A 24,708-nucleotide genomic window follows, 5' to 3' on the forward strand; every position below is an offset into this window, starting at 1 on the left:
CATAGTACCATTGAGTGAGTTACTTATGTCTGCAGCAGGAAGTAAGCTCAGTGATACACTATCATTTAATTTGTGAAGTGCTGAGGTGTGATACATTTGTTGTGGGAAATACATGACATGATTGTTGACTAGGTAATTTTTAACATTAAACTGTAAGTTTTTCCTGGACTGGAAACATATTTGTGGTACAGCTCATTTCATTCATTCTGTGATTGAGTGAATTCAGGTTCTAGGATGATCTTGAGGTAAGAAGTATTCCTAATGGAATTTCAGGTTTGGTGCATTGGAGAGGACTTCCTTTACCAGCCCATAATTCAGCTGATGGTGGTTGTGGTCTTGTAAAGTATTGATGTCTTGGGATAATGTTTTAGCAAAGTCAGGGAAATAGAGGCAATGGGAATCCAGCTCTGTGAGTCACTAGCAGCATTTAATATTCATACCTGCATATTCTAAGAACAGGGACCATCACTCATGAAGTAAGTTATCCAAATGAAGTATTTAATTGATGAGCTGTTAACTTAAGAATGGCTGGAGCTCTTTGATCATCAGTAAAAAGGCATTCCTTGGGAAGAGCACTATCATCAGGATAATAATTTGAAACCATTTAGCAAGTATAGAATGAAATCAAGCTTCTAAGTTCTGTTCATACTGTTTTTTCTCCTCCTTTTCCCTCGTTTCTGCCACTTCTCACATTCTCCCGCAAAGAAGAGTTTTCAATGTTGTATTTGCACCAAAGAGTCTTGATGTTATAGACTGACTAAGGGGCATTTGCTATCGGATGCCATACGAGTAGCGAATGAAAATTCTAAGGGACTAAAGACAAAGTTTACTTGGTTTTGTAATGAATTCATCATTGATTTATAGATATGCGTCTCCTTTCCTGTTACAGATTCCTGTGAAATCATTGCTATGTCATTCACTCTCCCTCTCAGTTAACCGGTTGTTGATAGTACTATTAAGGTTCAGCATTACTTTTAAATCAATTTTTTCTGGATCTTAGGGTAAAGCTGAATATAAATAATGAAAAGGAAAGATTTTTAGGATAATTGGACTATGCCGAGCAAGAAACACTTGTGAAGGACTTTAATGAATATTATAGACTTCTTCAGTAATAGGTAAAAGCAGCTGTTTTTTAAATTTGGATTAGATTTACTAAGGTTTTTATATGATGAAAATATTTGTTTTCTGGAGAATTGTAGCAAGAAAAGCGTAAGAAACAAAATACTTATGAAAACTTGTGTACTTGTCTGTTGTCCTGCAACAGCTTATTGTTTGCCAGGTAACAATCCAGGCATGCAGACAGTGGTCTGGAGGTTACTTAACAAGAGCTAATACACAGCACAGTTATGTTAAAGAAAGTTGGGGAATAGAGCATTGCACAACTCTCTTACTTTTTTATTACTCTGCTTTTAGCAATTTATTTGTATTGGAATCTAAAACTGGACTATTACACATAGTTTTTCACTATAATATTATCATCTTAAGTTTCTAGGGGGAGAATTCTAGTGACCACCTAGTCAGTCTTTTTCCCCAGATACCGAGGGCAAAGGCTTTCTGTGACACTGACATTTTCTTGCCTGATATTTAAGTGAGATATTTCTGATGTCAGGAGTCACCTGTAAAGAAAAAGGGGAAAAATACTGCTGTAAAATGTTTTGAAGACTATTGTTATATCCCATTTTAGGCTTTTTCTTTTTTTTTTCTCCCCCAAGGTTAAACAAGGTTATTGGATTCCTGTTCCCTGGAATCCATCCAGCTTGTTTCTTGAAACCTAGAGCTGAGCACAGTGCTGCAACAGAGCCTGTGCCCGTGCTGTGGAGAAGGGAATGGCGACCTGCCTCCTAGAGCCACCACTGCTCCTGATGCTGCCAAGGCCTTGGGCATGGCGAGGGGGCTGCAGCCTTGGCATCAGTGGCACGGGTGGGTCAGCAACAAGAGCGATAGTACAAATGGGAATGTGTTGATCAGAGAGCTTGACTAATTCAGGCAGACTCATCTGCCTGGTTTATTTTCATATATTGGCTTGAGGGAGATGTATACATCCTGCTGCCTTTGTATTTTTGCAACTTTATATTAACAAAAACATGAAGTCCTTAGCCTGAAATGAATATATATCCTAGAACTTAGAGTGAAACGACTAAGATGATCCTGAGAAAGGAGCTAAGAAAAAAATACGCATTTTTTTTTCTCAGCAAATATACTGTGTCACCTTTCCTTTGAAAGATTTTTTTCAGAATAATAGCCTTTACACCAGGGTTTACCTTCAGCCTTCCCCGTTAAAAATGGATGTGAATGTGACCAAATGCAGGCTTACATGAAGTCGACGTTCATACTGAGTTAACATTATAAAGCAGTTTGTGACTGCTCTGGTGAAGGTAGGCTTAGGCACTGAGAGCTTTTGTGTCCTGTGATAACAATCCCCCCTCACTGCTGTTCTCGTGGTATTGGGAAAGACAAAACCACAGTATTGGCATACAGAAGGTGCAGGAATCTGGTGCAGGTGTCATGGGTTAAAGTGGAAGAATAGCAGCAGCACACAGGAACTGCTTGCCTAGGGAACCATGAAATTAATACCAAATAGACTGTCCTGAAGGGCTGCAGGAGACATCACAGGTCTGGGGCCTTGAGAAAAATTTCCTCTCCTCAAATCTGGAGGGGATGTGCCTTTTGAGTAGAATTCTGATCTAAGAGTTCTGAATCAGCTGATGAGAATATGTGCATTTTGAAAAACAAAGGATTGGGAAAAAAATCTTTCCTCTAAAACATTGAGAAAGTGTAAATGCAAAATGCTTACGTTAGAAAGCCAGTAATAGTAGGGTTTGTCCTTACACTGTGAAAAAAGTCAGAGCAGGAGTGTTTACAAACTAGCATTCTGTATTGTTCACAGTAGTAAGTATGAATTTGTTGACATTAGGCTATGAATTTGGGGGCATTACATTCAGATGTCTCTATAGCCACAGCTAAGAAATAAAAGCGACAGATGTGTAACCAAGAATTGTCTGCTTCTGGTGGATGACGACAAAAGCACAGATGAGAAACACGGGTACTGGAGATGAGTGCTGGCATCATGACAATTGTCACTGTTGGTGCTATGTCATTTTTATATTTGGCAGGTAGGCAAATTGTGCTGACTTAATTTACATTCCGGGAAGAATTTGAGCATGGTGTGTATTAAGCTTGAGGTTTACAGTCCTGCTCTCTAGCTCACATGATTCCTCTCTAGCCAGTAGCTGTCGCTCATCAGTGAAAGGGTGTCTGAAATAAAGTATCTTTAGTGGTTACTGTTTCTGCTTATTGGTTGTTTCAGGATATTAAATTCTGTTCCTACTTCTGTGATCATACTTCTTGTTTGTCGGACAGCATAATAGATTAATATATGGGGCTATCCTGTCTGCTGAGAAGACATCTGTACTGCTGGCACCTTTGCTGACAGTGGCATGGATACTGTGTGCGCTGCAGCTTAGGTCCTGGAAACAATCCTTCGTTAGGTAAAAAGCAAATTGGCCCAGCTACTAGATGACTCCTTGTGTGTGGCCTCTACTTGATAATTTAACCTAAGACTTTGACAGCAGGCCCCAGTCATCTTTTTCAACTTGTCTGTGCATTTCCTTTTCATAGTTTTTTTCCCATTAATTTTTTAACACTACTGTTGCAAAGAATTGAATATCTCCAAATTACAAGAAAAAAATAGTTAATTGTCATAGAGTTATATGGAGAAGGAAAAAGTGGAATACAATTCGATGTGATGCATAAGGTCTTTTCCTCTAATTTCCTTCCTGTTCCTTTCTTGGACACTACTCCACAGTAGGACTCCTTGTCCTAGTTTTATTGCTGTAGAGCACCAGTATGAATATTTCAGGGCAGAATTTGATTTTGTTTAATTTCATTAGTCTAACTTGCTTAAAAATTAAAAAAAAAAAAAAAAAAACCACCAGCCAAAAACCACCACCAAAACCAAACAACCAACCCCAACAAACCAACGAAAAACCAACCACCAAATCTCACAAATGCAACACGCGCTTCCCCCCTCAGCCCCAGCAACTTGCAGCTCTACAGAACTGCAGACGCAGTGTACAGTGAAAGAGAGTTCTTTCTGATCTTCCCTAGCTATGGATACTTGACTTGGCAGTCTTGCAAATAGCAGTCTAAGCTAGGAAAAATTTTGGGATCAGCTTATACCAGAAGGGAAAAAAAACCACCACTCAAACCTCTATGGAATCAAAGTATATACAAAGGGAGTTAATGCAGAATAAGTTTATGAATTTCCAGTTCTCACCCTTGCTTTTGTTACACCAACTTCCCTCTGTAGACAGGTTTAAGGGGAGGATAATTTTTTAAGGATGAAACTCAATTTTCAGAGTGGAATGGGATTTAACAGTACAACTATCATTACAGTTTGTGAGCTGCATGTAAAGATGTTGAGAGTTTTATGGCTTACGTTTTTAATGCAGCTGTGTTTAAAACAAATGTCTTTTTTATATTCTGCTGCAGCATCAGTTTTATGTCATGTGGAACTAAGCTATTTTACCTTCTGTTTAGGCATGTTCCTGGGTATCATTAAAAATAACATTTTAAGCCAGATCATGTGACAAAATGTCAGCTAAATGCATTGTTGGTTATAAGGCTGTTTGTTCAAGCTGCTTTTTGGAAAAGAGGAGTATTTCTTGTCGTATGAACCTATGGAGAGAGCTAGTTTGTACATTGTCTCTGCCCCTTTTCACCCGTATTTTCATCCTTGTTTTCTCCAACAGAAAGGAGAGCCAAACTGCAGTATTCTTTCTCCAGAAACCACAGAGCAGCTGACCTTTGAGATTCCTCTGAATGATTCTGGCTCTGCTGGACTTGGTGTGAGTTTAAAAGGCAACAAATCTCGGGAGACTGGAGCTGATCTTGGGATTTTCATCAAATCTGTTATTCACGGAGGTGCTGCTTTTAAGGTATGGAAGAAACACCTCAGGTGATGGCTGTGCTCGAATTCTGACATTTCTGAATCTTACTTGATTAAGCATTCTAGGAACGAATATCTTACTGTCACTCATTCCTGTATGTGAACTACACATCTATTAGTGTTTTGTCCCTAGGTTCTGGTGTCTTGTGTGGTAGGATTTGCCATGAGAAATGTGAACTGGTGGAAACCTTGGATGCTGCAGGAAATGGGGAAGGGGGAGAAGGCTAATATTGTGTGGGTACAAGGAGAGGCTGCCCTCCAGCTTCCCCACAGAAGCGCATGGGAAAGTTTGCGTGCTGCTAGGCTCAGTGATGGAGAAGTGAGATATCTATGCTTATTGTCCATCTGCACTGCTTTTGAACCTCCCAAAGTAATACAGGCAGACCCGTAAAAACAAAAGAAAAACTTCTTTACAAGAACTAAAAATTAAAGTTCTGTGGGTTTAAGGACTACGGGTTTAATTTATGCTGTAAATAAAAAGCAAACTCATAGTTTTCGTTCTTTATATATTTTTATCATTGTAGTAAAAATATGCCTTGGCTGAGCCTGGCAGCAATTGTGCAGAAGTTACCAATTGTTCCTGAAGTGGATTGAATTGGTAATATTAAATGGATAAATGATGGTATCATTAATTTTTCTGCTCCCTCTAAGAACCGTACAAGGACTGCTGTACACTTTTATGGTTAAAAAATATTTGAATAATTTTCTAATCTTTAGGAAATCTGTTGTCTGCATTTTTTTCTCCAAATAAAGCTTGAGAAAAATAACTTTCTTGAAAACTGTAAACAGTGGAAGGTGTTCCTGCCCATGGCAGGGGGGTTGGAACTAGATGATCTTTAAGGTCCCTTCCAACCAAACCATTCTATGAAAGATCTTATTCTTTCAGGGCTATAGTATGTTCTATTGTGTTATCTCAGCAATTCCTTGCAGTTCTCTTTTCTGTAAAAAAAAACCACTTTTAATTCAGTGTGTGTAAATTCCTCTGACATCAGCCTGCTGAGTAAGACAGTTCACAGCATTAAAACTTTCATGATCATCTACTTACAGCAGCTGGCAAATAGCAATAATCAAGGATTTAACTTTGATGTGAATGTTTAATACTTCCCTGTTTCTGTTATTTACCTGTCCTAGTCCCACAGTTATTTCAAGGCTCGGACCTTCTGAAGGTCCTGAGCCTGAGCCTGGTACATGCAGTTCAACACTGTCTGTAGTTATGTCGGGGCTGAATGACCAGCAAGTAAGCTTATCTATTTGGTGTATATCAGAAATTGGTTAAGGCACAATTTACCAAATTAGGGCTGGGTAAACTCAGTTTATATACGTGTCTGCTACAGATTACAGCTCATTTTACTGTGAAAATGAGGCTGCCTTCTGTTCTTTCCCAGCTCTGTGTTCCTGGAGTAATTTTCCACACCAGTTGCGGTGACCATGTATATGGCCATGAATAAACTTACTGTCTTGAACAGCAAATGTAGTGGAGCCATATTCTGGCAGCATCCATGGCCGGTGTCGTGGTTTAACCCCAGCTGGCAACTAAGCACCACACAGCTGCTTGCTCCCTCCCCCCGTGGTGGGATGGGGGAGAGAATTGGAAGAGTGAAAGTGAGAAAACTCGTGGGTTGAGATAAAGACAGGTTAGCAGGTAAAGCAAAAACCACACACACACAAGTAAAGCAAAACAAGGAATTCCTGAGCTCTGCTCAGGAGTGACAAAAACATCCCTGTGTTACCTACACTGTTCCCAGCACAAATCCAAACACAGCCCCATACCAGCTACTGTGAAAGAAAGGAACTCTATCCCAACCAGAACCAGCACAGCTGGCTACCTGACTCAACACATTATAGACATGTAAGACAACCCTTTCTAGCTCTGTATGTTTACCACTCTCTATTCTCCCATAGTTATTCACTCCAGAGCCGTTAATTTTGGCTGGAAGGGTCTGCAGACTCCTAAAGCAGGGCATCTGTGCTCACACTGAAGTAACAGGCAGAGTCAGTCACCATGACTGAAGGTTATTTTCTTTTGTGATAACCTGTGGTCCTGTGGCCTGTCCTCTGTTCTACCTCATTATAACCCTTTCCAGCAGCTAGAACTGTGTAGTACTAGACCTGAGTGTAGACTGTAGAGCAAAGGAGACAGTAACTGAGACTCCAGCATGTCAACCAGGGCTGTTCAGAGAATCTTTCCTATGTGTTTTGTCAAGTACAGAATGCAGTCATTTTGGCAATGTCTTAAGAACCACAGTTTACCTTGGCATATGCATGGAGAAAAGCAGTCTTTCTCCTGTTTAATGACCTTTAAATAGATCAAAATATATCAGTTCATATTAACAATTAATAAAAATACTTGTATCAACTTAAAAAATGTGCACATATTTGTGTATAAATATTTAAAGGTGTCCTTATTGTCCTTATTTTAAATGTCATCTTGTAGCAAGTTTTTAAATGAAAAGCCTTTCTTTCCAGCTGGGAGTTGTCCAGAGCATTTTCCCATGCTATTCATTGTAACTTTCTGAAATGGAGTATTATGGATTTGGACATGTGCATTTACTTTCCGGTGTACAAAGTTTTCTTGGGAAACTATCACAGGAGGAAATCATAATGCTCACTGACATGAGAATTCCCTCACTATTTCTCACTTCTGCATTTAGAGTTTAAAATTTGCTCTGATTTTGTGATAGCATGCTAAAATAAGGGGGAGCTTTATCCCCTTGTCTATAGTCACCACTTGTCTTCAAAAGAAGACATGTAATACGTTGAACTTAACACATTTGTTTCACTGCTGAAGAAAATGCTCAGTGCTTCTCATGCGGTATGAAGGTTTTGAATTTCTTTACCCAGTGTGGGGTTTTTTATCGAAGTGTTATGTATGAAGTGCAGACAGTTATGGTTGGTTATTGTTACCATTATTGGTCTGAATCAAAGGTCTGAGGAGAGACCAACATTTTTCAGTGTTTTTCAAAACGTTAACACGTTAATCTGGCTCTGAAGAGTTAGTGGCATTGCAAAGCACGTAAGGGAGGTGTTTAACAGAAAAAGTAAGGGAAAATTAAGTCTTGAATTCTATACTTTATGGGTTTTTTTGTCCTAGCTGAAGATTTTAGAAAAGATCAACGCATCTTGTATCATGCACGCTACATTAAGACCTAGTGCCTATTAGCTGCTCTTGCTTCAAAACCAAACAAAGTGAAAATGCCTTAATGTTCTTAGGTGGTATTCTAACACTGTATCCTGCAGGAATAAAAATGGTTACTTTTGCTGATTGCACCATTATTTCCCATCTTAACCTCCTTTTGTAATTTTTGAAATATCTTCATCATCCCTAAGATAAAGATGTTACTAGAATATTTGATATTTGTAATTATGCAGAGCCTTTAATGTGGGGAAAAGTAACCATCTGACTGAGTTTAAATGCATCATCTTTCCCCATATATGTAGAGATTTCAGCCTTGTTCATCCCGAGACATCTTGGCTTTTCACTTGTGATGCATTCCTGATGCTCAGGTACTCGCGGTCTACTGCAGCTGAAATGCGGCAGAGCCACTGTTAGAATTAATGGAATATTTTCTGTGTGTGCATTTGTTCAATTCAGACATGGTGTAGCTTGAACCTGCTTGGGGCTTCTGCGTGCTGTTGCAGTAAACTGCTTGTTGTGTGCAGTGGATGGGGAAGTTGCATGATTCCAGTAAATGCCATGAAGGAATTCCTTCTGAGAAAAATGTCACTGGAGTGTTAAGGGAAATTACTAGGTGTGCTTTGATTAAAAACATGAGTCCAAGAAGAACATGGCATTATATCTCCCAGCTCTACAATAAAAAGCACGAGCCTTGTGACTGTCTGAATATGGTAGCCATGTGGTGGTAGGTTCTACCTCTTGCTGTGCATCTCCATTTAAAAAAAAAAACTTTGAATAAGGAAGGGAACAGTAACTTCACCCTTTATTAGAATGGCTCACTTGCATTTTCAGAGATGGCATTTGAAAACTGGTTTGCTGAAATGCCAAATGTTGGTTTTCTACTCAGAAGCTATGTAGAAACCTACCTTTCAGAGATGAAAGAGAAAACATGTTAAAACAACATTTAGCTCGTTTTGAGCCAAGCAGATTGTCTTGCAATTCAGGCTTCCAAACCAAGCCATAACATCAGTGATGTGAAAATCTGTGTTTGGAAACTGGTTAGACATTGGGATTTTTTTTCAGTCTTTAAAATAGCAAAAGGTTTTTCTGTGAAACAACTTCTACCTGGGCATGTGTGAAGACATTGTTCAGCTATCTTCCAGCCTACCTTGTACAGGCAAGTGTGCTAGATCAGCATTTTTGAAGTACGCACATCTTTTTTCTCAGATCATAGTTGAAGTTGAATTCAAGTTGAATTCTGCATTTATGTGGAGCATGTAACAGAATGGGAAGAAGGGAGACGCATCAATAGAAGTACTTTAAGAACTGGCATTATTAAAATATAAAGAAATAAGTACAAATTCTCATACAAACATATTACAAGGCAAATTAAAAATGAGGCCAGTTCAGAGCTTTGTGACGCTGCAGTGATTCATTTAAAAATACACGTTTTATTCAGGACAGTTGCATAGTCAACAGATGTAGTCATGCCAAGATGCATTTGACAGTGTATTTGCAAGAAGTTTTAACGGATATTTGTACATGGGTGTTTATCCACAGAAAGGAAAAAACGTAATCCAAGAACCTGTGGGACATGAGGACCTGTAAAATTTTCAGTCTTGGAGAAACCCCCCCCCACACACACAAATCTTTTTTCCTCAAACTCTTGTTGCTGTGAATGGCTCCATTCACTGCAGCAAATTTTGATAGAACACAAAGGAATTACAACATGTGCAAATAATAAAACTCTGTTCAACAGTGTTAACTCTTCTCTCCCTAAGCTTTAGCATGTGTGATAGCATCTCTTGGTATGTCGAGAAAGGGTGGGGTTAGCCTGTTGACTTTGGCTGTAGCTAATTTATGTTCACATGATACATTCAGCAGAGAGGTGGGAGAGGTTTCAGCATCTTTTCCAAATGACATTGCTGTTTCCTGTGCTCCATTCCCATACCATCCCCAGAAAAGTTTTATTTCTCTTCATTTTCGTTTGAGTGACTCATCTCCCAGTTCTGTCTTTCCATCTTCTTGTCCCTCCCAGTTTGTTTTGGATTCTAGTATATGTTGCTGTCCGTCAGCTCCATGGCGATTCATACTCTGTTGTGGTAATGATGATACCCAGTTCCAACAAAAATAACACTTGAGAAAGCTGGGTTTGTCACAGCTACTGTAATTCACATGAGCAGATGATTTGGGCTTGACAACAATAGCTGAATAGATAATTGAACATTTTAGCAATAGGAAAGAAATTGAGAAGTATATGTATTTTGGACTATGCAAATGCATGAAATCCGTGAACGGTTCAGACGAGTGCCTTATGAAGTGTGTGATAAGCCTATGAATTAATCAGAGCCATTTTAACCAACCAATGCTTTTCTGTGCAACTTCTTTCCCTGCTATTCTGTCTTCACTGCCCTTCTGTGTTGGATGTCTTCAGTTTCTTACTTCTTCTGTTTCTTCTTTGAGGTTTGATGCTAACCTTATAATTGTGAACTTGACAAGCTTTAAAAGCAACTCTTGTCTCTTAATTAAATAGACCTTATTTTCTTGTTAAAGAGAGAAAAGTCCATGGTGCATACTTTTATGAAAAGAAATAAATCACAGATATTAATGACAACAGCAGTAAGACTCCTAAATCACAAAATAGCAGTGTCCACAATTTTATTACACCCACATATGTCAGTTGAACTTGGCAATGAAACTGAATAACTTTTTTCAAAGCATAGACTGCTTGATACGGCTCAACCCTCGTTTTGGCAGCAGGTTTGGATGTTAAAATACATGGACAGCATTAATTAAAATGAGGATGCTTAAGTGTTAATGACCAGCCTGAACTAAGAACACTACCCCATATGGTGGCATGGTAATGGTGGCAAGGTGGACACTAGAGAGACTAGAAGACAAAATTTTTGGAGATGTTTCTTACCACACCCTAATAGCAGGTTCTAATGCATGGAAAATACGTTGCAGTACTCCTCTGCAGTTGCACTGCAGGTACTAACAGCTATGGTGTGTGGGTCCTTTTAACTAACCAAAAGCTTCTTTTCCTGTTTTCTTCTGAAAACTGGTACAACTTAAATTGTACATGCAAGAAAAAACGGCAGTGTGTGTGTGCACTTCTGTGTGTGTAATTGCTCTAAGAACTCTTCCCAAAATGTAGTAAGTAGAGGAAAAAAGTGGTCAATTAATAGACGCACAGATTTTTTTTTTCTTTTTAAAGACCCAGTACTATGCACTCTCTTGTTTCTTATATTTTAGAAAGCAATGTCTGATTGTCTGTGTCTTGCTTTCCTGTATGTAGAATCACTGCCTAATAAGGTGTGTGTATATATATATGTATGTATAATTTTGGTTTTGTTTTTGCTTTTAGGATGGTCGGTTGCGAGTAAATGATCAGCTTGTTGCAGTAAACGGGGAGTCGCTTCTGGGCAAGTCAAATCATGAGGCTATGGAAACACTGAGGCGCTCCATGTCCATGGAGGGGAACATTCGTGGGAGGATCCAGCTGGTAGTTCTCCGGAGACTAGAGGTGCAGACAGAGGTAAAGCAGTAAATGCATTTAGTAGATAAATGTCTTCCCAGTTCCAGTGGTTTTGCATACAAGAGATGATGGCTAAAGTCCTGGCAGGATGAGTTCTTGACTGCCTGGAGTCGGGATTCAGACAGTGTTTCTGGTCAACATCTCCTGATGTTGCTGTTCCTGTTAAGGCCAGGCTAAAACTTGCCTCTTATTTTAATTTCTATTTAATGTCTTAATGTGACTTGGATTTTATGTCACACTTGCCTTTTCATTTTCATTAGTATTTTAATTCATTCCACCTCTGGTTTTTGTGTGTTCATTCTTGTCCAATCCTGTCCCTCAGGATTATGCTTTAACTTTGTTGGGAGGACCTTTGCAAGAGCCTCAATGTCAGTCATGCCACAAAAATATGAAAAAAAAATCATTAGTAATTCTGGAATATGTTAGAGGAAAACACATTTTTGCTTTTCTATGTGACATGGCATTATGCTGTAGGAAAGAATTATAAACTATATGTTATATTTATTGTGTGCTCTTGTTACACGAGAAAGATAGCTCACCTTCAAATAAAGTTCACTCCTGCAAGTTTTCTTCATTTAAGAAAAGCCTAAATTTTTTTAAGAATTTCCAATCAAGTATCAGATTGACCTAATAAAGGTATGAGGCTGCTTTTTATATTTCAGGGTGTAGTTTTGTATATTATCTCGGTGTATGAAAGAGGTAAATAATCTTGACTCATGCCCTATAAAGAATGCATAATGAGGTTTTGATTGAATCAAATTCATTTTAGACAGGAATTAATTTTTATAGGGTAGCCTTTAAGTTCAATTGTAATTCCATTTGAGTCTGGAGACCATAGCGTAAATGGGTTGTTGCCCATTCTTTCCATTCTCCATACCAGCTTCCTGAGTACTGCATCTCAGCTTGGTAGAAGCAGAATATGTTTTGAAATGCATTATTGTTTTTATTGGTCAGGACACTAATGGAGGGCTTCCATGACAGCTATGTTTTATAAGCTGAATACTCTAATTACGCTGGTTACTGATCAGTTGTTGGGATATTGATTGTGTCATTTATCAAAAAGCTGGAAAAGCAGATTTGTTGTTGCTGTTAATTTAAGGCTCCCTATTCCTCTGGGTACAAGCCTCCAATGTCGTAGTCGTTCGTGTGTTGCAAGGCTCAGTTAAGCTAGTAGTATCCATGAGAAAGTAGTAAATGTGGTCCTTGTGATGTAAGGAATCTTACGTAACCTAAAAAATTTCCAGTAATGAGAAGAAACATATTGTCAGTGGCTGTGTGGTGTGTGTAGAGGTTCAAAACAGCCTTTTCAAATGGCTCGTGCTGCACTGAGGAGGAGAGAACGTTACACATGTGCCCTGCCCACTGAGCCTGCATTTGTAGCCGTGTTGTCGCCATGAGCCACCCCAGCATTGATTTGTATCAAGGTGCATTTTTTGGCAACTTATTAGTATTCTATTATTAGTCATTAAAATTCATTATTCTGATTATTTTATTACAGTATTATTTTTATTTATTAGGCTCGACAGGGAGGTTGCGAGGTGATGTAACGCACTGTCCTTTCTTATCCATTGATTGCAGGCAATCACTTGCCAATGCATTAAACATCTTACATCTTTTCACAAATAAATTATATGGGTTAGACACATGCATTTCTTCTGTAGACGTGACTATGAAATTTAAGGGATGACATGTTTAGTGTAACATTTTCTGGCATAATGAACATGCACTTTAAAAATAGAAGCCATTTGGAGGCCCCTTCAAAAAACAGATATGAAATCACAGAAACTGTAAGGGTTATTTTGAAAACTAGTTGCAATATTCCCCTTTGTGGTTTTTCTCTTTTCCCTGAATAACGAGTACAGAAATGTCTTTCTGGGTCTGTCCCAGTTTTAGAAACTGTGATTTTTTTTTTTTTTCCCCCCTTTTTTCGTTTGAGCAACTGCTCAGGAGAATAAATTAGGCGATATGGCATGTATGAGGGGGGATGTATCAAAAGAAAAGCTGACTAGAGGTGTGACAGGAGTTTGTTTAGCTGCTAGCCAGAAGACCTGCGTTTGGGAGTTTGGTGTAACTCCTTACTTGCAAAACTGCTCTACTGTGTGATCATCAGAACATATGCACTCAGTCTCTGAGAGAAGGGAACCAGCTGGCTGGCAGAAAAATACCATTGGCATTGCCCGTGTTCTTGTGTTGACGATGTCACAAGCTGCCCTCCCAGATGGAGAATTTGAATGAAGCCAGTTGTGGGTCATTAAAAAAACAGTCTTCACTTCTGTGCATCGTTCTTAATGATTGTTATTGTTTGGATATTGTCTTCTTTTCATGGTTAGCAAAAACACAGTAATTTTGAAGATAGAGTTCATAATTCTCATTTGAAAGGAAGTGGTGTACAGTGAACACATTACACTGTATTTGAGCACTGTCTGTAGTGATGGCTGATCTTCTGCACTCTTGAATATTTAATTTTTTTGTTACAATGTGTGGTTCTGTTTTTCTCTCAGGAACGCTCTGTCCAGGGAGTCTTTCAAAAATCAGCCTTTGACATGAGTCATATCGTCGCAGCTGCTTCCCGGCGCAATGACACTATTCTTCAGCAATTTGTAACCTACAGTCCTCAGGAAAGGATAAAAGGTAGTGTCTAGATACCCTTCTCTATGCTAAAAGAAAGTGCTCTCTGGTTTTGGGTTTTTTTTGGTTGTTTTTTTTTTTTAAAACCCCCAGCCACTAGAAAAGCAGTTAATTAGAGTAAGTGCACACTATGTTACTTTGAGGCTTGAAGATCCAGCGAGGGTGGGAGAGCTGACTCAGAAGTTGTGAATTAGATTCCTGGCACAAATTCCAGTTTAAGTAACAGTTTCTAGCTCGCTGCCCCAACACGTAAGGTTGGATAAAAAACAAATGATGAGTGCAAAATATATGTTGTCAAAATGTTTATTTTCTATATATCTTTAATGAGTACAATGATTTTTGCATTGAATTCTTAGATTAAATCCCATGTTATTATATAAGCTAAACCAATTTATAAAAAAGCACTATATTAATAAAGTACACTTGCTTATTTTAGACTTAAAGGTAAAATTTTATCAAAGGTTAGAAACATTACCTTAATTTACAAATTGGAAGTATAATAATGAACTCAAATTATGTAGTCGTGTACATTGTGCAAGGAAAACCTATGTGTACAAACATATGCAAGCATATACGAAAGAGCTTTTAAGACCACTTGTTTTCCTGACTACTTTCATTTCTGATGGCATACTGTACACTGTGTCCAATTTGCACCTGACTCAGCAAGATAGTAGTTATTTGAAAAGTTTAAGTATTTGAGTTGGTTTTGACCCCTATCCTGTTAAGTGTGCTCTCATCCCTCAAGCCAAGCACGTGCATAAATACCTTCCAGTAGGGGGAAAAAAAGGCGTATTGGGTTTTTTTTGATGTAATTGAAATATGCATTATTTTTCTCACTTCACAAGAAATCTGGGTGGCATGCAAAAAGTGATTTCATGGCCTGCTATGATGACTGTGTGGGGGACTTTTAACCAAAACGAAAGAGTCCATATCTGTAAAGCTCAAGAGAAACTCAAGTATAATTTAGGGATAAATCATTTGTCTTGACTTCAATATTTTGACAGTGTGACTCCAGGCAAAGAATTAGATATAGGCTGAAGTATGATAAATATTCAAAGGTCAGATCCTTTTCTTTAGATCTCCCTTATATTTCTTTTGTATGGAATATATGCTGGTTCTGTAGTTCCAGGAGAACAGGGTCATCCTTGGAGTTAGCCTGCCCTGTAGAGTTAGCCATTGCCAAAGAATCGGAAAGCAGCAAATACCTTTGAACACTGCCTTTAAAAACATGTAAGCATCTGCTTTGAAGCTGTTGATACAGGTGAATGGCGACAGGTAATTTGTCACTTAAATAAAGTTCAAAACAAAATACATAGAAGAGATTTCGGATAAGGATTCTCCAACTGCGATCCAAAAATCAGGGTGGCTAGATTTGCAGCTCATTTATAGAATTGTTTTCAAGAGGCATCTTTTTAATTGAAGAATGATGATGATAAGGCATTATAGCAAAAAACCGTGATGGCCTCGGAAGAGAAGGTGTGTGAGATGTGGAAAGGATGCTCTGGGGTGCTGCCTATTGTCAGGGAGGGTGTGGCATGGCTGGGGCTTCCCAGCTGTGGCCTGGGAGCTGTTTAGAATTGGAGTCAGTGGACAACAGATGACTGAGACATTTCTAGCACTTACTACAAGTATTGTATTGCTATTTCTGCTGAAGATTTGACATTAGATGAGTAGAATTTCAGTGATGTTAATGGAGAACTGCACAGGCAGGTTCCACAGCAGCGTGTCTGCAGTAAGGCTATGATCTGATGTTTTCATGGTGAAAGACACTTTGGGCTTACGGTAGTCCCACATGTTAACCTGTTGCTTATTTCCAGTCACTGGTTCAAAAGCTTTTTTGCATTGTTTCTGAGAAAGTTTTGTCCCAGTTCCTTTAAGGCATCTGCAAAGGCAAAACGCTGCACCTATCACAGCCCTCATTTAACTCATTTAGGCACTTCAGGTTGCGCATCTGCTTAAGGGTGTGAGTCACAGACATGGTGAGCTGCTTGTGGCAGGCGGGAACAGTCCCTTGTACATTCTTCTGGTGTGCTATCCAGACCTCGGATGTAGAAATCCGGATGGTACATTGTTACTAAGAATAATAAAAGATAGAAGAGATTTGTAACATAATACAGAATCTAATGCAAGAATGTAATGACAGGACTGTATTACATTCAATAAAATGTCACTTTCTCAATTAATGTTTTCCAATAAGTTATTTCCAGTATCATTCACTGCTCCTACCGATAAAATCCTTCTAAAAGCTCAGCAAAAATACACTGAAGCTTGGCCTGCTAATATGTCTGTCTGTTTTAAGAGTGTCTTTTATTATACATGAGCAAGAAAAACTAATGTCTGGGGAAAAGTTGTTATAGCCAAAACATTACATTTTGTCTTGCCTGTGGATATTTAAATAAAGGGGGAGGGGATGCTGATCCAATATTGAAATGCCAGTGTTTGTTCTATTTTTGCATGAATAATACTTGCCGCCTTCAGGTCCTCACTTCTTTTGCTGCCAAGCTGTTGCACAGATTCAGTGTTCTTTAGAACAGCCTCTTTGAGAAACGATACTTCAGTGCCAGCAGCTTTACACTTCTGGTGTTGAAGGATTACTGGAATGTGTTTCATTAGAGGTTCTTACGTATTCCTTTATAACCCTACATTATGCACGGTTATAGGGGAAATGCTGTCATCTCTGTGCTTAAGTAGTAGAATAATCGTAAGTGCTGTATACTACCACAGACTGCCGAGTCTTTGTGGTTGCACAAGCGCCTCTATTTTCATACATGTGTGATAATGCCAAGATAGAAAATTAAGAAGTGAAATTTTAAATTAATGTTTAAATTCTGCTTGCAAATATTACATGTATCTTACAGACAGACTCAATCATTTACTCTCTGACACTATTGTATATCGGAAAATTCGGTGCAGTTTGTTTCAGGGCTTGGCTGTTCTCCTGAGCACTCTGACTCTCTTAACATCGTTTCCTGAGGTCTTGAGCGTGGAGCCAGTGACTGTCTCCTAGGTTAAATGCTCTCACTCTTTTGCTCCTGCTCTCATCTTTCTGGGAGCCGTAGTCTCTTGGGATCATTTTGGATTCGCTCAGGAAGTCTGACATTTTTGTGTGTCCCATTTGTGTACTGCAAGAAAATGCCACCAAACAGCCTTTATGAAATGGCATGTCAGTGCTGTGAATCAAAGTCAGTGTGAGCCCATGATATGCCCAGTCTGTCCATCTGTGGCTGTTGGTGGCTGCTCAAAGAGGGTAAAGCAGAGTGTAGGGTGTGGTATGGTTTTTTTTTTCTTTTTTTTTAAATCAAGTTTTGGGTAGTCAGTGGGTTTAGGGACTTCCTAAATCAGAGGTTCTGTCTGGACCATGGTGTCTCTCTTTTAGTCCATTTCTTAATTTTTTTTTTTAATTGCTTTCCAAAATATCCTCTTGGCAATGAGTTCCATTATTTAATTGCGCAGGAAAGAATACTACTTTGGGTTTGTCGCATGCTACTTACACTGGGTACCTTCTAGTTAATGTGCATGAGGCAGTCAGTGAGAGCTGCCTTTTCACCTTACACATAGCTTTTACAATTTCATAGACTCCTCTTCTGTCCCCTTCTATTACTTCTTATTCTAAACCAAAGAACTCTGGTCTGTGTTCCTTGTAGGAATGTTGCTACATGTGTCCAACTACCCTTGCCACCTTTTCAATATGTTTCTGAATTATATTACATCCTCTTTCTGACAGGAAGAGTGAAACCTTAGATGCTATTCTAAAACAGGGCACGCTATTAACTCTGAGTTCTAGGTGGAGTGTTTGGACTTTTCTTAAGGCTCTGAATGTCTGTTTCCTTTTGACTTCACTAAATATATATTCAAAGAATGATCCAGCGCACTTCCATTGTATTTTTCCAGAATGGTAATCACTAAAGCAATAGCCTTTGTGTATGTGTCAAGAGTTTTCCCCTACTCCCATATATGTCACTTCACGGTCACTGACAGGGAATTTCACCTGCATCGCCTACTTACTATATGTCCTGCAATCTTTTTGTAAAGCTTCTTACTTTTGGTAGTTCTGACTGTTTATACGTGAGTAAATTTTTTTCATCTTCTCATTTGTCTTTCAAATCATTTAATTACGTTGAACAGTACAAGTTTCCCTCTGTTCTATATTTTTTTTACTGGGAGAACTTTTGATTTACTCCTCATCTCTGGCTTTTGCCCTTAAATTGCAACCTTAGAGGATGTGATCATAATGCAAGAAGCCAGCATGCATATATGGTAGGTAGCATACCTATGTCAGACTTGTATTTTTAAAGGTCTCCTTAGAACTTTTGTTCTCAGCTGCTCACATTCACTTTCTTCTCGTGACGGTCTCACTTTTCCCAAGATACAGGGTTTGAACTATTTCTTACCTTTTTGATCTTTAGGAGGCTATCCAGCCAGTAGGGATTTTATAGGATTCTTGAGCTCATAATGTGGTTTTGTTGGGGGTTTTTGTTTGCTTGCTTTTAGGGAACTATCTCACTGTTCTTATCTAATAAATGTAATCTATTGCTGTCTAGCTTGATTGCCTCCCTGTGAACAGTTTCTTCTCTCAAGTTAGATTAGTACTTTCACACAGGATTGTGCAAAAAGATTAGCAGCATTCAGTGTGAGAGAGCAGGTAGCATGAAAGTGTGATATGTCGGTATTCTCAAATTGTGTGCCTGTCACTGAAACCCAAGAATTAAGTGTCCATGTTTCCTGTGAAGTTTTGGAGGGGTGAAGACATGTCCTACATGGAAAAACTTGGTGACTCTCTATAAGACTAGACCTTTAGATTGAGAGGGGAATTCACAGGAGGATAATGAACTGGCTTACGGCAGGCACAGCAGTCATATTAAATACTGCAGGTATGTAAGTGTTGTTGCTTAGCAAACCACTGAATGGCTTAATTGAGTAGTTCATGTTTTTCTTGGTCCAAAGTAATTTTCTGGTGTGAGCTGAATGCCTTTTGTAAAGGTGAAGAAGGAATTACTGTAATGGTAGGAAAATGAAGACTAATTCAGAAATGCCTCTTCTCTTGCCATGGGTTAACAAATTTTTCTTCATCTGAGCTCTTTGCTGAGAATGTGGTTCTCTTCTGTAGCTGAAATGCTCCCCATCAAAGGGAATGAAAGGATGAACCTACAGTCAGTTAGGATGCAGCTATGTAGAAGCGGAAATCCACTCAAACGGAGTAAAGCAATTTGTGCCTTGCACTCAACTTCACTAGGTGCACAAAGTTTCTCTATATTTATCTTTAATTATGCATATGCAAATCTGAAAATCAGCTCTTCAGGAAATCCCAAGGGGTATATTTTCTGCTTGGTGTGATTTTAATTCTAGTTTAGTTAGTTTAGGGATTTGAATAATTTGTGACTCACTTCAGGATTGCTCGAGGCCTTCCAGTCCAGTCATTGATCAGTGATCTGGTGTAATGTACTTGTTTCTGTGGCTTATTTAACCCCTTTTTAAATTTTATTTCAGAGTTGCCAATGTCTAATTGTGGCAATGGTGAAAACGAAAGCCCTCCACCTCTCCCACCGCATCCTAGTGAGGATCTGCTGAATGAGGATTATAACCAGAGGTTGGACTTTGGAAATTCTTACTAGTTACAGCCCTAGTTGCTCATGAGTGGTTGTGGTAGTAGTTCTAATTGATTTTATTTTGTAAAGATTTTTACAGTAACCTGAATGATCCTTGAATATAAGCTGGGAGTGTTATTTTAACATGTAGCGCACTGTTGATTTCACTCGTTCATAAGCTGCAGTATGCCTGCTATCCGTGATATATGGATCACAGTACCTAGTATTTGATCAGTAAAACAAAAAGAATCCCAAAACATAATCCCACTTTATAAAAGGAAAGTGGGTTTAAAACTCTGCCGATGTGTGCGGTGTGTAGATGCGGTGTCTGAAGTCACTTAACGCTTTAAGAGTCCTGGCCAAATTCGGTTCATGGGAAACTGAATTTTCTTGTGCAGCATGTCAGCCAGAGACATCCTTGAGGTTACAAAATGAAGCTTCAGGAAGTTTGAACATCAAAATATGTAGGGGGAAAATTAATTGACACTTTACCAGTTGTAAATGCTGAATCACTTTAAAATCCACTTTACCAGTGGGTTTTTCAGATATTTTAATAATAATTTGGTAGAGGCTGGTGTGCTTAATGGCAGGTTCCTTCGGAAATGTGGAAGTTAAGTGCAACAAGAAGTGCAAACACGTTGAAGTTCGTGATGCTGTGTACTTTGTCTCAAGTAGCACGGGATTCAAATCAAAGCATCGTTTCAACCTATCATACTTCTAATGCTGAAAATTCAACATTGAACGTTGTTTACTCATTTTGTGTATTCACAGTATTGATAGTCATGTGACTATTTTATTGCAGTGATATTAGAAAATTATGAATTTCATCTGAAAACTTAGCTAAACCTCTAACATATCATCGAAGAAGAGAGATTTATTATTCATACAATGAATTCTTCATACAATGAACAGTCTTGCAACTATTTTTTTTTTTTACTAACATAGTCATTTCACTAGAATACCTTCATAATTTTTGGTCTCCCAGGCAGGGTATGTATGACATGGCAAACAAACAAAAGTCTACATGGGCTAATAGAGCTCTGCATTAAATTTTCAACTGCATTTGTTTGCTAGAATCTCTTCCTAATTTTCCAGCAAGCTGAAAGCAAAAGCATTCTCTTAAATGATAATGATATATTAAAATAGTTGAATTTCCAGGTCCTTTCTCCCACCCTGACCTTTTCCCAGTGTTGTATTGGTTTTCCAATTGGAACTTAAGTTCTGTTGAAATGGAATTGCTGTGTCAAGTCATGGTGATTTCGCTGAAATTGCAGTTCAGCAAAAAAATGGGGAATGTTTTTTGACACGGGAAACCAAACCTGCTGATTGAACAGTTTGGAAATAAATGTATTTAATTTTGCAACTCCTTTCTGGCTTTAGAGTATTTAAAAAAAAAAAAAAAGCTTTTCTCATTGGAAAGAGACAGAAGATTTCAAGATTTCAGAAGTGTTGCAGTGAGGTGTTTTGACTCCTCGCACATGAAAGTTACTTTGAGTTTCACTCAGGTGGAACCAAACCGTGATACCTTGGAGTTCTTCACATTGTTATCGCACCCTCCATGAGACCTCCGGCTTCTGCAGAAATGGTGCAAGGCTGTACAATAACTTTGTATTAGCAGATGAGGTAGAATTGAGCCGGGTGTGTTGGCAGTATTTTTCCTACTTTCAGTAGCATGTTATTTGGAAAAGCAGTGGTTAAATAGAACAAACAAAATTAAGGGGAAAAAAAAAGGCAGGTAATGGTATATTCCTTTTCTTCGGCTAAATAAAATACGAACTGTGTAAAAGCAATTACCACTAAGCATTTATATTTGCATTCGTGATGAAAAACAAGTGACTGGAGGTGTTAAGTCTCACAAAGTTGAGGATCAATAACTGATTTTAAAATGCATGGCTGCAAGCAGCTGGAGGAAGAAACACATGTATATTGTGCATGCTTTCATTAGTTTACTTGTGTTTTGAACCGGTGCCTAAATATTTTACATGTCTCTTTTTTTCCTGCAGTCCTGTCATAAATTCAGCAGCGTATTTAACAGATCAGCACATCAACTTCAGATCTTTGACACCAGCCAAGCAGTCTGAATCAATTAATCTGAAAGCCTCAAAAAGCATGGATCTGGGTAAGAAGGGGTGGGGTGACATATAGGTCAGCTTTTTAGCCTCAGCCCATCTGCACCATCTCTGCTTCTTGCTTTTGTTTCTTAAACACAAACATCAGGGAGTAAGTTCTGCAGAGGAGCGGCAGTGATGGGGACAATGGTCTGGTTCCTGTAGCATCTAATTGCAAGTACCCTTTTTATTGAAGCTGAAGAAAGGTGTGTTTTTTTTTTTTTTAAGGCTATTCTGTCCATTGTATTGAAGTCTCAGCAGAGGAAAAGAGGGAGCTTTTGTAAAAATGAGCAGAAGGAATTGCTGTACAAATTTTATATGTCTAAAAAATATAGCAGAACAGCAATAACAGAAGTCATTTTGGTATAGAATATAAATGATTGCAAAACTACGCTGGACAAAGGCTAACTTTCCTACGACAAGTTGTATATTTCTTCATTGACAATGACAAACACAGGCAATCAAAGTGTTGCAGTAGGTCTTTATAAATGCTTGAAGAGTGGTAAGGTTATGGTCCTCTACCCATCAACGCTGTACAGAAAATCTAGCAGGGTGGGTGAAGCAAAAAGTAAATGGTTCTTTCAATACTGGGAAGGCATTTACGGGTGGAAGATTGAAGGGTTATTGCAATTGAAAACCGAGTCATATTTTAATGAGAGTTCAAGGAAAAATTCACAGTTCTTAGCCTCAAAGAAAACCAAATAAGCTTTTCTTTTTCCTTTTAATTCTTCTTTGTGGAACTCCTTCTTTATCTGTTTTTTTCAGTTTCAAGTGTTGATAAGAGTAACTTTAAGACCTACCATTAGGAAGTCTTTAATTGTGGATTTGGTGCAAATGCCCCTTCTGCTATGCAAGTAAAAACCAAAAAGGATAATGATCAGTCTGATGGGCAGCAATAATGTTTTATCCTTCTCATATATGGTGATGTGAAGGTAAATCTATTACTTGAGATAGTTATTTAAAGAAGCCGAGGAACTATGATAGATCTGCACTCATCCTGTGTTATATAAGTAACAGTAGATAAAGTGAAGTTGCTTGCACACAGTTTGGCAAATAAAAAAAACTGAGGAAGGTGAAAGCTAGGACCTTTTGCAGTCGTTCTCTAGCAAGGAGTGAAGTACCATGTTTACTTCACACCTTTTGAACAGTTTTAAGCAGAAGCTTCTGGCTGGAAGGGTAAAAGGAAAAGAAACAAGAAAATCTTAAGAGAAGTAACTGCAATATAAAATGTTTCTAATGCAAATCCCAATAATGTGATGTATAAATCTGTTGTTCCAAATGGTAGTAAGTTAACTCTTAACTGCAGTCATGACCATAGTAACTTCTCATCCCAACGTGCAGCTGTACCCATTATTTATTTCTGTGCATTGTTTGCCACCAAAAAAAAAAAAAAAAAAGTACTGCTGTCTTCATCTTACAGACCCAGAGCTGAGGTTGTGATAAAGATTTGTTCAACACCATAGAGGAACTATGCAGCAGATTTGGTAACAAAGGGAAGGTGTTGGTGTCCCATATCTGAAGATGCTTGTATAACTGCTAGGCCTTCTTTTTCCAGTAGTCATGGGATGCTACCACTTATTTTTTTTTGTTCTCAAGTTCTGCCAGTCCCTCCCAAAATAAATCTAATATGATGAAAAGAAAAATCACAGAATTGGAGTCTGGGAGGAGAGCTCTGAGACCTTAGAAAATGTAACTTAGGTGCAGTTTTTTTCCTTTTAAACCAAGTTGTCTCTGAGTCAAGTGTCTCTGCAGATCTGGGAAAACCTAACCAGCATTTGAGGTCACAGGGTCCAGAAATCACCTGAGTGTGTCTTGACCAGAATAATGTCATGAACTCAGTAGGCAACAGAATTGGTGTAGTACAGGGCACAACTGTAAAATCTGTACTGCTATTCACTTATAAAACACTCTAATTGGGCTGGTTTTGGCTAGGATTGAGTTCATTTTCTTCACAGTCAATAGTATGAGGCTATGTTTTGAATTTGTGCTGAGAAGAATATTGAAAACATGCTGATGTTTTAATTATTGCCAAGCAATGTTTACATTAAGCCAAGGGCTTTTTTCCCTTTCTCATACTGCACCTGTGTAGAGCTGCATCTCTACAGGAAGATAGCCAGGGATATAGCCAGGGGATATAGGGATATAGCCAGGGCAGCTGACCCAAACTCACCGAAGGGATATTTCATGCCATAAGATGTCATGCTCAGTATATAAGTTGGGGGGACTTGGCTGAGGGGTGTGTGTCTTGCTACTGGGCTCTGGCTAGATTGAGCTCTGAGTCTCACTGCTCTGGGACTGGCTGGGTGTCAGTTGGTGGGGATGAGCAGTTGTATAATTTGTGGTGTTTTTCCTATTTTATTACTTTCATTTCTTAGTAGTAGTAATATTTTCATTACTATGATTACTAGTATTGTTGGTATAATTAATATCATTATCTTCTTTCTTTCTTTCTCTTTTTTCAATGATTAAACCATTCTTATCTCAACCCTGAAGTTTTCTTATCTTCTGATTCTCCTAGAATCACCCACTGGTGCAGGGGGGATGAGCGAGTGGCTGTGTGGTGCTGAGTTGCTGACTGGGGTTGAACCATGACACTGCTATATGTTGAAACGTGTATAATTAATCCATTGCTTAATTACAAGATGACCAAGGCATGGGTTCCATAATGGCGTCACCATCATTATTATTGCTATCATCAAAGGCAAATAACAGAAAATTTTGAGCATGCGAGACCTGAGAATCCAGATATTGCTGCAGATTTTGAACCTTAAGAGAAAATAGCTAAT

General features: G+C 38.6%; 1 protein-coding gene across 1 annotated transcript in view; it reads left to right on the plus strand.

Annotated features, from left to right (window-relative positions):
* The window catches only part of PARD3B (par-3 family cell polarity regulator beta), a gene marked incomplete at its 3' end in the record, with an annotated part of 137,954 nt that overhangs the window by 73,610 nt on the left and 39,636 nt on the right, over nucleotides 1-24,708 (plus strand). The window contains exons 11-15 of the mRNA XM_010156547.1: nucleotides 4,752-4,937; nucleotides 11,431-11,601; nucleotides 14,103-14,232; nucleotides 19,717-19,816; nucleotides 21,818-21,933. Coding sequence (XP_010154849.1) covers nucleotides 4,752-4,937; nucleotides 11,431-11,601; nucleotides 14,103-14,232; nucleotides 19,717-19,816; nucleotides 21,818-21,933 — 703 coding nt within the window. The remainder of the gene's footprint in view (nucleotides 1-4,751; nucleotides 4,938-11,430; nucleotides 11,602-14,102; nucleotides 14,233-19,716; nucleotides 19,817-21,817; nucleotides 21,934-24,708) is intronic.

This window comes from Eurypyga helias, unplaced genomic scaffold, assembly GCF_000690775.1.
Source record: "Eurypyga helias isolate BGI_N326 unplaced genomic scaffold, ASM69077v1 scaffold8798, whole genome shotgun sequence".
NCBI lineage: Eukaryota > Metazoa > Chordata > Aves > Eurypygiformes > Eurypygidae > Eurypyga > Eurypyga helias.